General features: G+C 35.8%; 1 protein-coding gene across 3 annotated transcripts in view; it reads right to left on the bottom strand.

Annotated features, from left to right (window-relative positions):
- Positions 1–13,423, bottom strand: part of SLIT2 (slit guidance ligand 2) — a 344,055-nt gene that overhangs the window by 60,713 nt on the left and 269,919 nt on the right. For all 3 annotated transcript variants that reach the window (XM_074275110.1, XM_074275109.1, XM_074275107.1), the window contains 4 exons: positions 12,203–12,274; positions 11,920–11,991; positions 11,569–11,640; positions 8,991–9,154 (listed from right to left, as the gene is read on the bottom strand). In XM_074275110.1, the coding sequence (XP_074131211.1) occupies positions 8,991–9,154; positions 11,569–11,640; positions 11,920–11,991; positions 12,203–12,274 (380 nt within the window). The remainder of the gene's footprint in view (positions 1–8,990; positions 9,155–11,568; positions 11,641–11,919; positions 11,992–12,202; positions 12,275–13,423) is intronic.

Here is a 13,423-nt window from a genome sequence, read left to right as displayed (position 1 = left end):
TCTTTTCATCTTTAATGGAAGTCCTGTCAGGCCTTAAAAACCATTACAGCTTATATGCTGGCTTGCTTATTTGACTCAAATGACTAGCTATGCACCTGATACCAATATTGCCATCCACAGAGAATAGGATCTCATTTTGATTTATTACCAAAAGCTCCAGCCAAAATTTTCTAACTGTAACCTGAAGTCTGTCCTCACTCAAGCATCCCTCAGAACCATGAATCAAATAATAAAATATTTTATCACTGCCCTTGTATAAAGTCAGAGCTGAATCAAAGACAACTCAGGAAATACTCCGGAAGAATTTTATGTCGAACCGTAATTACTTAAAAGGAGATTTCCATTTGAAAGCAAGGGTTTTAAACTACACATGTTCCCAAGACCACTTTTGCCTATCAAGAACTTTGATATCATAATTAAATTTCAATCAAAACATAGTAAATTTCCATTCTGTAAAGTCACAATGGAAAGAGTAGAAATTTTTACAAGGATATACTTTTCCAATATGTAAAAAAATCTGTTCTAAATTTTACCTGGGATTTTGCTCTCCATATATATGTATATCTTTTTTCAAATGAAAAATTGACAAAGCTTTATAGAGATGTTGCTCTTGGCTACTAATAATGCATATGTCTAAATATTTTCATGAGCTATTTCTTCTAAACTACCTCTTGGCATAAATCCTGATTGTCTCCTAGTCTGATCTGTGTACCAAAGAAAATAAGCCTCAACTGTTAGAAATCTTGGCTAAGAAACCAAGCATTTGCCAGCTTTTTGTTTCTAAATTGGACTAAATATCTTGGGAGGTTAAAGAATCTCTAATGAATTTTGAGTTAATTCTAATTTGAGCCAACTGATTTAACTACATTCATATTTTCACTATAAAATTCACAATTAATAAAATTAATAAAAGAAAGACATAAATATTCTAGGCTCTTACAAAGAGCTGAGAATTAAACTTCCTGTCATTGTGTGTCAAAACTATGATGTCATAAATTTAATGCCAAGTGATTTTGAATTTTTAATAGGAATTCCAGGAAGCCTTTCAATGACTAAATCACAAACAATGGATTCATCATTTTTTGGCTAAAAGATGACTCTAATAATATAGCAAGAGTTTAATAGTGGAGTCAGTAGGAGAAAGACTACCTGCTATTATCAGCAAAGAGTGCAAAACTGAGTGGTAGAGTACTGGGCTGTAGCACTAGAACTGTCACAAACTGAGTCTGTGACTTTGGAGCAGGCCCTGAATATTTCTGGGCCGATCTCTCATTTCTAAAATAAGGTGATTGAGCTTTCTCGTTGTTCTCTCTCTAAAGTCCCTTCTCACACTAACATTCTATGAATCTATTATTCTGCTGTAAGCTACCCTTTTTTCATGACTCAACAAAGTATCTAGAATGCTATCATCCCTGGAGTCATGAAGGCCTGGAGGAAAAGGAAGAATCTTTTATGTTGACACATGATCTAGGCTTTTGGTTCCCATCACTCTGTCCTGATGCAGCCCTTTCTTTTTCTGATTTGTTTCCATAATGGATATTCTCTGCACATAGCCTCAAAACTCACAGAGTTCTGGAAGATATTATTTCTTTTGCACGTCAAATTTTGCTATTCACTACATCCTTATGTTTTGCTAGTTCACTGTCAATAAAGAATTATATGTATAACAATGGTGCACATTCTATTTTTTCTATTAATTTCCTTATAAGAATGTTTTTTATGATTTGAGATTCATAGTCGCAGCTCTTTGTACAATATCTGATTTCAATAATCTTTTGGTTTTTGGTTTTTGGGGAGATGAAGGAAGCATTGTTGTAAAATTCAACAATGATCTGTACAGAAAATCATTGATAACATTTCTAACAACTATATTGTGCAAAATTGAATTTCCTAATCTACTCTAAAATTCAATTTTCCACTAAAAACAAAAATAAACAAAAGAAATACTCCTCTGCAAGGATGTAAAGAAGTATCAGTTGATTAAAGGAATAACAGACTTCTAGCTGAATAGAAGTCTAAAATTTGATCTAAATATAGCAGTTTGTCTTCAAATATATTTTCTTTTTGTACTGTAAGTATATATGAAAAATAGTATCAGTGGGAATTTTAAGTCTGTCAACTAAAATTATAGAATGACCAAAATCTCAGAGGCAGAAAGGAGTTCAAAGGGCATAGTCTAGACTCTCCCTCAGGGACCAATTTTCTTTCTGACCTAGAAAACAGGTCAGCTCTTTGACACAGCCATACCACTACCAAGTCTATATCCCAATTGAATCGAATAAAAGGGAAAAGAACCTATTTGTACAAAACTATATATTGCAGTATTTTTGTACTGGCAAAGAAGGGGAAATGGAGGGGATACCCATCAACTAGGGGAATGACTGATTGCGATGGAATAGTATTATGCTATAAGATGTGATGAGCAAAATGATTTCAGAAAAACACCTGGAAGACTTGTATGAATTGAAGCAAAGAGAAGTGAGCAGAACAAGGAAAACATTGTACACAGTAATAACAACATTGTATGGATGAAGAACTGTGGAAAACTTAGCTACTCACATAAAGACAGTGATACAAAATGATTCCTATGGAGCCATGATGAAAAATGCTATTTATCTCCAAAGAGAAAATCAATGAACTCTGAATGAAGAGTGAAACATATATATCCTTTTTTTCTTTTTTTTTGGGAGGGAGGGTTCCTGTGTTTTGCTTTTGTTTTGTGCAATATGGTAATGTGAAAATATATTTTATAAGACTTCACATGTGTAATAATAATAATAATAATCAGATTACTTGCCTTCTTAGTGAAAGAGAAACAATTTAAAACTCAAAAAATTTTTAAATTGTTAAAATATTTTTACATGTAATTGATAACAATTTAATGAAATAAATATAATTTTAAAAACAATCCCTGGATGGCATAGTTTCTAGTCAACTCATCATCCTCATCCCCCTTCTGGAAGGACTCTAGGTTTTTCAAGCTTCTTTCTAAAATGTGATATTTAGAATCGAATGCAGGGGATGGAGAAGGGTGAAATACAGCATAACTATTACTCCTTGGTCTTGGATGCCAAACTTTTCCTAATCACTGAAGGGCTAGTGAGAGTCTTTAGCTCTGACTTTTCCTATAGAATATTAAGCCACGAAGTCTTACTTATTCTTCTAATGAACTTTTTAAAAATGTCTTCCCCCAAATCAAGGATGCACATCAGACTACTTTTGACTCTTCTTCCTCATAGATTTTAAAATAGAATGCTCATTTCCTCCCAAATCTGTCATTTCTCATTCAGTAACCAGTTCCTTTATATTAGTCATTATCAGGTCCAGAACAACAGTTTCTCTCATTGCTTTTAAAAATGAAATTGATATTCATGCAAATTGAAAACATGTCAACTCTTCCACTTTTTTTCTAACAAAGAGCTCCTGCAGAAGTCCAAATAATGGACCCTCCTAATCACTGTGGACATTGCATGGTCAAGCCAGCTTTGTAGCTGGTTGCTCAAGTAACTTGTAGCTGACTCCTACCATCACATCACTTCTATTTCTTTTTCCTCTGAATCTTATCCAACTGCTCATCACTGCTTCCCCTGCTATGTTTTCCTGAATTTCTTTGCATAAATAAATCTTTGAAATATAGAGTGCTACTCCACGGCCTGATTTATCTACCCAGTTCCATTTGAATAAGCTATATTCTTCACAAACTGTACTCCACACTCATGAATCCCCTCCCACCAAGTCTCACTGATATCCAGACTGCTTAATTTATTCCCTTGTGTTACAGTCTTTTGTTTCTGACCTACATTTTGTCCATTTTAAGATGGGAATCTGTGGCCATGGTTTTTAATGCTACCCCCTTTTTTAGATACTGGATCCTAAGCACTGCCAGATCTCTCTACTGTCTTTCTCCTGTATTGTTAAAATCCATTAGTTCAGGATTTCTTGGTTCATCAATTAATAGTAAGTTAAGAAGCATTTATTAAGTGCCTGCTGTATACTGGGCTTGTGCTGGGGTTACAAAAAATGGGCAAAAACAATTCCTGTCCTCAAGAAGCTCACATTGGAATACGCCTGCTTGGCAATATTCTCCTTCCCTTTCATTTTAAGTTTAAAGTCCTGGTTATTACATCCAACATTTCTAAACATGTGTTCTTTTCCAAAATCTCTTTCTGTATACACCGGCCCTGACAATGATCTAGTCATTCTCTGATCTTCAGCCGGGAGTCTAGAAATACAAATTCTTTTCCTTGACACCAGTATTCACTGGGTCCCTGCTTGTCTCTGCTGAAGACCAGTGGAAAGGAAAACAAACAAAAACTAAAACTAAAGAAATAAAAACAAAATATGGCTCCCAAGATCTTCCAGTTATGTTTTTTGGTTTTTATCGATTTTGTTTTTTTCCCCCTGAGATTTCATAATCACTATGAATACTTTCTGGTTCCTTCTGGTGGCATCATATTTCCCCACATAAATCACAATAAATGGATCATGATCTTCAGGTTAAGAACAAAATCCTTTTCCTGCATAATAACGACAGCAATAACAGCTAGCATTTATGTAGCACCTACTATTTGCAGGCGTTGAGCCAAGACTTTATAAATATTACCTCACAACAACCCTGGGAAGTAAGTGTCCTTATTAGCTCTATTTTACAGCTGAAGAAACTGAGGCAAACAAATCTGTACTTATCTTGTAAGTATCTCAGGCCAAATTTGAACTTGGGTCTTCCTGACTCCAGGTGTCTCACTCTATTCATTGTTCACTACGTGATAATAGAAACTAACATTTCTTTTTATACCAGTTTAAGATTTGTAAAGTGTCCTACATTTATTATCTCATTTGATCCTTACCACAACCCTGTGAAATAAATATCTACTATTATTTTCTACTCAATTATAGAGGAAACTGACGTTTATACAGTTAAGGAGGACCTAAGGTAGAATTCAAATTGAGTTCTTTCTAACTTCAATATGGTGCTTGGGAAGTTCTTTGAAGACAAATACTGAGGTCAGCTAAAAAGCACTTGGAAGGAGGAAGAGAGATATAGAAAAAGAGATGGAGAGAGACAGAGAGATACAAAGATGGACAGAAACAGGACAGAGACAGAGATCAAAAGACAGTGACAAAGAGAGAATGTCTCAGCTAATAGATAAGAATGATTTATGTAGTTTATAAGTTAATAATTCTTCAAAATGCTTGAAGATGCTTAAAGGGTTTTTTAAGTAGTTTAAATACTATTTTAAGCAATCTTATTTAGATTATTCATTTGTTTGAATTTTTTTTTTTACAGATGTTATAAAAAATAATTTGGATCCTATTCCTTTTGGAATAATCTGAACAGGTCTAAATTATGAGATTTCCCTGCATTCACTTGCAAGTTTTTGAAAAATACTAAGAAAATGACTTATAAAGCAGTTCCTAGGGGCATCATAATTTCCCTTGTCTCATATGCAGGGGAAGCTATTAGCTGGAGACGTTTCCTCATCTATAAAATGAGGAGTTTGCACGAGGTAACCTCTGGACTATTTTCAGCTCTGGACCCTAAGATTCTCAAATGATCTGTAAGAAACCTTTTAGCTCTGACTTTCTATGACTCTAAAAAAGGCACTAGGGGATTAGAGATCTGGATAGAATAAAAAGCCCAATCAAACTAGGTTATATTTCTTTCATCATGGCTCCACACTTTATCAAAGAGGGCTTTAAATCGATCCATTCTACAGCTTTGTTGATTGATTACTATATATTATTTGTTATCATTCAAGGTGAATGAAGACATTAGGGGATGCCATAGTGCAGAGACAAGGCTTAGAGACAGGAAAATTCATCTTCCTGAGTTCAAATCTAGCTTCAGACACACGTAATAACTGTATGACTCTGGTCCAGGTACTTAACCTGTTTGTCTCAGTTTCCTCATCTGTAAATGAGCTGGAAAAGGAAATAGCAAACCCCTCCAGGAGCTCTGTCAAGAAAATCCCAAATGGGGTCACAGAAAGTCAGACATGACTGAAAAACCACTGAACACAAGACAAATGAAAATCAATGATTTGCGAATGTGGAAGATAACCAGAATCAAATTTAAACTGATCTGTCTTGGGTCTCCCTTCTTGCTCCTTTTGAAGTGGACACTGCTCCTCAGGCATTTAAGGCTCTGCAGAGTCTGGTCCCAACACACTTTCCCAATCTTTACTCCCCTACTGAAGCTGTCCGCACAAGCCTGGGTTATTTCCGCATTTGTCTCTCTCAGATTATTTCGATTGCCTTTCCATTTTAGCGCTTTTTCTAAAATCTTTCCTCCACTGGTTTTGCCTTTTTCCCTTTTCTCTTGTCGACTCAAACATCTTCTTTGCTTTTGCTTTCTATCAAGACTTTCCCTGATTCTCTCAGTCTGGAGTGTGGGCCATCGCTGGGTTCTGTCCTGAAGTCCCAGTCTGTGCCCCCAGACATTGTATCCAGTTGTTGTTCAGGGTGAATAAGGGCTCAAAATTTCTCCCTCTGACTCTTCTAGTCCCCCTTTTCCACCTCAGTACCAGACCCAGACTTGCTTCTCCCTCAGTCTGTATGGACAATCGTTCAGCAGAGGCCTGCCACATCTCTTCCTCTTCCATGAGTCTCTGCTCCATTTACAGCTACTATGAGCCCTTTGACCTGAGTGACTACAATATCTTTCTATTGGATCTCTCTGAGATCCATCTCTTTCCAAGCCATCCGTCCTCCACGTAGCCATGTTTGCCAAAGCATCGACAAAACCACGTGATCTCAATAAACCTTACTGTCTCCCTATTATCTCTGTAATCAAATATAAACTCCATCTGGAACTTAACGCTTTTTCTAACTTGGATCTTCTTTGCTTTCAAAGCTCCTCACACATTATTTCTTTCAGTGCATTCAATATTTCAGAGGTTCCGACCTAATTGCTGTTCCTCACCCTGCATCCTGTAGTTCCTGTCTCCTTGCCTTTGTTCTGAACGGCTCTCCCGTTACCCCTGGCTTCTGAGAATTCCTGGTTTTCCCCAAACTCAGAAGTCCGGCCAATCAAAGAAACATTTGTGAAGCACCTGCTGTGTGCCAGGCACTGTATTAAGCACTGGTCACATTGTTACAAGAAGGCTTTTCTAATCTCCTCTTTCAAAATATCTTGTATTCATTTTTGTACATATTCTGTATCCCTATATAAAGGGTGTCTCAAAATTAGTAAAGCTTGAAGTTGCCCTAAGATTTTATTTCATTCATTAGAATATGAGCTCCTTGGGAGCAGGAGCTGTTTTTCCTTTGTCTTTGTGTTCCTCACATTTTGAACACCAATAAATACATTTTGTAGGGTTTTTACTGATGGACTGAAATTCTGTTTGAGTTTGAGTTTGAGTTCAATGACTAATTATCTAATGTTAAATAATCCAGTTAGTAGTCAATCTTGTACTGCTATTGCCTTGAATTAATTTTTAATTTTTATCATAATTTACCTTTTTTGGACATTTTTATCTAGTTTTGCAAAGCATAGAGAAGTATGAAGGGTGCACTATCTGTCTCCCCTACTCACTCCCTGTGTGACTCTAAGGGTGTCTCTAACTTCACTGACTGTAAAACAAAGGGCTTCAATCAGATGATCTCCAAGGTTCCTTCCTGTTCCACATTCTATGGATTCATGGACTTTTAGGGCTAGCAGCCTTGTGAGACCATGTCACAAAACTCCTTCACTTTATTATTATCTTTTTTTTATTTTATTATTTTTTTCCCTGAGGCTGGGGTTAAGTGACTTGCCCAGGGTCACACAGCTAGGAAGTGTTAAGTGTCTGAGACCAGATTTGAACTCAGGTCCTCCTGACTTCAAGGCTGGTGCTCTATCCACTGCACCCCCTAGCTGCCCCCACTCCTTCACTTTAAAGATGAGGAACGACAAAGACAGAGAGAGCTGAAGGGCCAATAGGCAGGGAAGCTGGTGCTCCAACTCAGGCCATAAAAGGCCTGGCTCCTCCTATTCTCCTCACTGGCCACTTGAAAGCTCCTGCAGGGCAGGGACTACATGTGATGCCTCCTGCCGTTCCCTCCAGTGGTCAGCCTAGTGCCTATGGACAACGAGGTGTTCCATCAGTACTTACTGATTGGCCTTTTCTAGTGTCCAAGAGTTGTCTGCACTGCAGCTTTGGTTTTGTTCTTTAATTTTTTTAAGTACTCACTGACTCTCCATCTCTCTATCTCTCTGTCTCTGTCTCTTTTTGTCTTTATGTCTCTGTCTCTTTAAGTCTCTCTGTCTCAACATAAAACCAAACTAAATATGGAAGAATGCCTAGAATTCATAAAAAAAAAAACATACACCAAAGGGAAAGAAGAGGCTGAAAATGGAAAGTCTGGATCACATCAGGGAAATCAGAAGGAGCAATTTCAACACATGGGAGTATCATTGATTACCTTACCTGGTATCAGAAAATGGCAGGGCCCTGGGATCTCTACAAACAGGGCACAAGTGGTGGAAGGTGAAAGTAGAAGAGTCAGAATTTGTTAGATGGATAAAGACTTTTTTTTTTTTTTTTTTTTTTTTTTTTTGATCAGGGAGGAAATGTTTTATGCTAAAAAGAAACCAGGATAGTTTTGTAGCTTCCCTTTCCCTCCCCCAATTTCAGAGGGCAGCTTAGTAGTTGCCAAAGAACAACGGGATTGTTTCTTTAATTAAAATGAATCATATTTGAATAACTTAGTTTTTTTCCTTACAAAATGAGATCCCAGCAGACAGTTGCTATGGTTATTGAAAAGGCCAGGCTGTGGGCCCAGTTAAGCATGGAAGAAATTGCTAGCCACGATGTGTCAACCTGCCACATTTTTTTTATGAATTCTAGGCATTCTTCCATATTTAGTTTGGTTTTATGTTGAGACAGAGAGACTTAAAGAGACAGAGACATAAAGACAAAATTTACACAAAATTTACAACAGAATGGTAATATCTTGTGGAGTCATCTTTTTATCCGTTTCTGTATAACAAGCAATCAATAAAAACGCACCTTGGCATGTAAATTTTTTGGACGGTGTCGTGAGCAGCAGCTTGTCCGCCATTTCCCCAGGCCCGGCACACCGAGCGATGCCAGGTTCTTTGTACTCGGATTTGACCCAGTCCGATAACCACTGCATGTTACAGTCACAGTACAGAGGGTTTGCACCAATGGCTCTGAGGAAGAACATAAAAACAACAATGAGACAAAATATATTGACCTTGGGTTTTTCATTACATTGAGTCAATCCAAGTGATAACTTCGAAGAATATCTCCATAGTTTATGGCACTCAATATTCAAGATTGGGTTATATTTCCACAAAGGCAATAATAACATATTTTTTTATATACAACTAATATTTACAAAGCACTTTGTGCATGTAGTATCAGCACTTTTATTGGCATTTCCTAGATGGTGAAGCTAATTAAATTCAATAAGGAAAAGACAGAAATTACTGAGCTATTAACCTCTAAAAGCCTAAGTAACTTGCCCACTATTACATGTCAAAGTTGGGTATTTTTACAGAGCTCAACTCCAAGTCTAGCCGTCTCTCCTAGGGATAGATACTAGACTTGTGATTTCACTAGAATAAGGGGAAATGCTTTGTATCAATGCAGATTTTGCCTTTTCTGCAAATTAAGGGTCATGAGAGAGCTGCCCTTTTCCATAGAGTGACTCATCCAGAGTCTCACAGCCAGTATGGGTCAAAGCAGATCTTGCATTCAGGTTTTCCAGCTCCGAGGCTGACTCTCACTACTGAGCCACATTGCCTCATGCAAGTGGTAAAGACTGATTTCTACATATACGACATTTAGAGACAATACCGATATGCACTTGGAACACTGCAGCTAATGCGGCCGACATAAAATCAATACAAAAAAGAGGCTGGTCGCTGTGGTGAAAAACAGGATGGGGAGACAGGAAATATTAGTCACAATTCCGGATTATCCATTAGTTATCTGGATGAATAGGGCCCAATCATTTCACTCTCTGGAACATGATTTACCTCTACAGAATGAGGAAAATCAGCTTAGAGAATCTCTATTGTCCCTCCTAACTTTAGTCATAATAATTCTTTCTCAAAAGGCTGGATATAAATAAGTGTAAAAACATCTTAAGCAAATACTAATTCCTCAGTGTCTTTATGGCTATAATCTAGGTCAATGGTTTAATAGGAGAACCAAGAAAGATAAGAACTCTGAAACCATTTACTTCTTACAACATGGGCATAAATAACTTTCAGTATTCTAAAAAATAGTTTGTTTTTTTTTCCAGTCTTTCAGTTTTTAGTGACTCAACTAAGTAAAGTTTCATTAAAACTTTCAACTATTTCAGGAAAAATATACGTCGCTGTTTTATAGTCCTATAGACTTCTAATTCTCATAGAGAGAGATCTAGAGAGATCTAATGGAATCTCTATTTTCTAGAGTACCATAATAACACATATCACATATAAGTCAGTTTTAATCCTAAGAATTAAAATTAAATTTTAAAGATAAAATCTTTTACTACAAATTGTTGAGCTCTCAAAATGGTGACAAGGCTGAACTATGTTTGTCACTGAATGACAGAATTGAAGATTTAAAAGATATGCCAGAGACCATCTAGTTCAATTCATACTAGAACAAAAATTCCATTTACAAAATACCTAAGAGATGGAGCTTAGTACTTCCTGAGGCAGCTCGTTCTTCTTTTGTTGTATGCTAACTCTTGAGCAGTTTTTCCTTCTATCAAGCTTAAATTTTTCCTTTTTGCAATTTCTACTACCTATCCCTAACCTTAGATGAAGCCAAAAAAGTCTAATCTCATTTCCAACCTGAAGGCCCTTTCAATACTCGAAGATTATATCCTGTTCTCCTTAATATCTTCTCTCCTTCAGTCCAAGCATAATATTTCCTTCAACTTTTGATGGCCTAATCTGAATCTCCTTCACTGTCATGGTCGATCTCTCCTGAGCAAAGTCTCTCTTCTTGCCTATTCATCTTCCGTAGCTGCCAAAGCAATAATACTGACACCCAAATAAACAAAAAAACCCTAACTAAGGTTCTGACTGTGGTCCTGCCCAGTCTGTGGGATCCCATGGAATATTCAATCTCCTATTTGGAAACTGATCACAGGGAAGTTGATTCTGGTATTCAGAGGATTTATGCTATATCAGAATAAAAAAAAAAAAGAATACGAGAATTTTGAATAATGTTTTTCTTCACATTTGGGGCAATATTTCCATGTCTATGGAAGGGAAAAAAAACAAGGTTCCTCTTACTTAATATGAGATAATCTAAACAAGATATTCTCCTGTATTTTAATTTGTAGTGCTGTAAAAATCTATTTAGTCTTTTTCCATTTTTCTTGAATAGCTAATTTATCAATCCTGTGTTCCCTTGTGATTGGCAGACTGGAAAATGTATTTTATACAAAAACAGCCAGATATATCATTTCAAGTCATTTGAGTACTTTACATTTTTTGAAAAAGCCTAATATGCTAAGACTTTGGGCAGACAAATTATGTTTTTTTTCCAAATATAAATAAAAGAGAGACTTTAGTATATTTAAACAGACTTAATATTCTTTTATGGAAGAACTACTCACAGATGTGATAAGGAGGAAAGATCATTGAAAGCTCCTTCAGGTACAACAGAAATGTCATTTCCATGTAAGGACCTAAAGGTGAGAAATGCCAAAAAGACATTAAAAATAACATATTTTATGTATGATACATAATCCAACAAAAATGAATCTTAATTGACCAAATTAGAGTTTCTTATTCTATGGCATGCTAAGACATTCATGCTCACCCCCATCCCCTTCCACAGGGAGATTAATTGTCTGCCTTTTCAACCTCCAACCAATCAGGAAAGAAATTAATAAAACAAGTTACAAATTATTAGTAAAATGGGCTGCTTATATAAAATGACATTTTATTAAATGAAAGATTCTTACAGTAAACGAAGAGACTTCAATCCATCAAAGGTCCGAGAAGGTATACATCGGAGACGGTTATAACTGAGAATTCTGAAAATATACATAATAATTTTTTATGGTAATAAAAATATGAGAAATAGAAAATAATCAAATGCCGTGTCCAAAGAAGTTAGTCAAATAGGCATTTTCCAGGATTTCAAATCAAATAGGATTTTAATACTTTTCTCCTATTATTTGTTCTGCATTTTATTCAGCATGACTTGAACATTTTTAACACTCAGTATTACAAGTTTAAACTTACAAGGTCAGTAGCTGTGTCATGTTGCTGAAGCTCTGATTAGAAAGTGTGCTGATTCGGTTGTTACTTAGATCTCTACAAAAAAAAATGCAGAATCCTAGTCATTTGGAACAAAGTAAAAATCTGAAAACGTTAGAAATAGTTGGAAGAAAATATTGGTTTTGTTAGTAAGACTAGTCAAATTATTACTCCAGACTGTCTGAAAGAAAAGTTTAAAGTCTAAATTTAATAAATGAAAGTACATTCAATTTAATAAAGGGGTCATTTGAACTGATTACTTTGTTATCTTGTAAGGCATATTGTAGCTAAATTTATAATCAAATCCAAAATAAAGACTTTGATATAAATATTGATTTTTTTTTCACATATCCTCCTAATGAAATGTGCATCTAAGGGAGAGTAGTAGCTAAAAATAAACAACCCACACAGAGACAATTTCTAGGTTCTGACTGTTGTGGCTATCATCCGGGATCCAAATGTACTTTATATTTGCTGCCCTTGATGTTATTTTTAAAAATACAAATAAGTCTCTTACTTGCAACATAGGGCTCAAAAGAAGAAGTCTTTGAACTCATCGAGTACAATTCTTTTTTTAAGATGAAAAAACCGAGCTTCAAAAAAAGTGAATTGATTTGCTCAAGGTCAAAATGAGATAAAGTGGCAGCCTCATGACTCAGGCCTAGCTCTTATGGCCAACTTGATAGGACCAAAAAACTCCATCTAATCAATTCCTATTATTTTCTATATGTTCCACAAATTTTTGATTTTCTGATACTTAATTGTAATTAAATTTTCCTCCATTCAAACAAATCAATTCATATTTCTCCAAAATGTAATTTTCAATTCCGGAATTATTGGTTTTCCAAATCAAAAGGACCTCGGATATTGATCTAATTTAAAGCAGAACCAAATAGGAAGCCCATGTATGCTATCCATTATAAAAGCTCATTTGGTTTATCCTTAAGAACTCTTAAGAGTGAGGATGTGCTCTCTATATTTCTTCACAGCCAGTATATACTTGAAGAATTCCCTCCCATAGCAGCCCATTCTCATTTTGAACTCTTAACTGTTAAGAAGGTGTCCCTGAATAGAATTGACATTTGCTTTGCAACTTCTATCTTGTCTTGATTCGGCCTTTTAGGACTAAGTTTGAAAAGTCCAATTTCTCTTTCATGTAGAAGCCGTTAAGTTATTTCAAGATGTCTATCAATTGCTCTACCCTTG

Source organism: Sminthopsis crassicaudata, chromosome 6 (genome assembly GCF_048593235.1).
Source record: "Sminthopsis crassicaudata isolate SCR6 chromosome 6, ASM4859323v1, whole genome shotgun sequence".
In the NCBI taxonomy this organism is placed as follows: Eukaryota; Metazoa; Chordata; class Mammalia; order Dasyuromorphia; family Dasyuridae; genus Sminthopsis; species Sminthopsis crassicaudata.
Note: the sequence above shows the minus strand (reverse complement) of the source record. Positions and strands in the feature narration are given on the sequence as shown.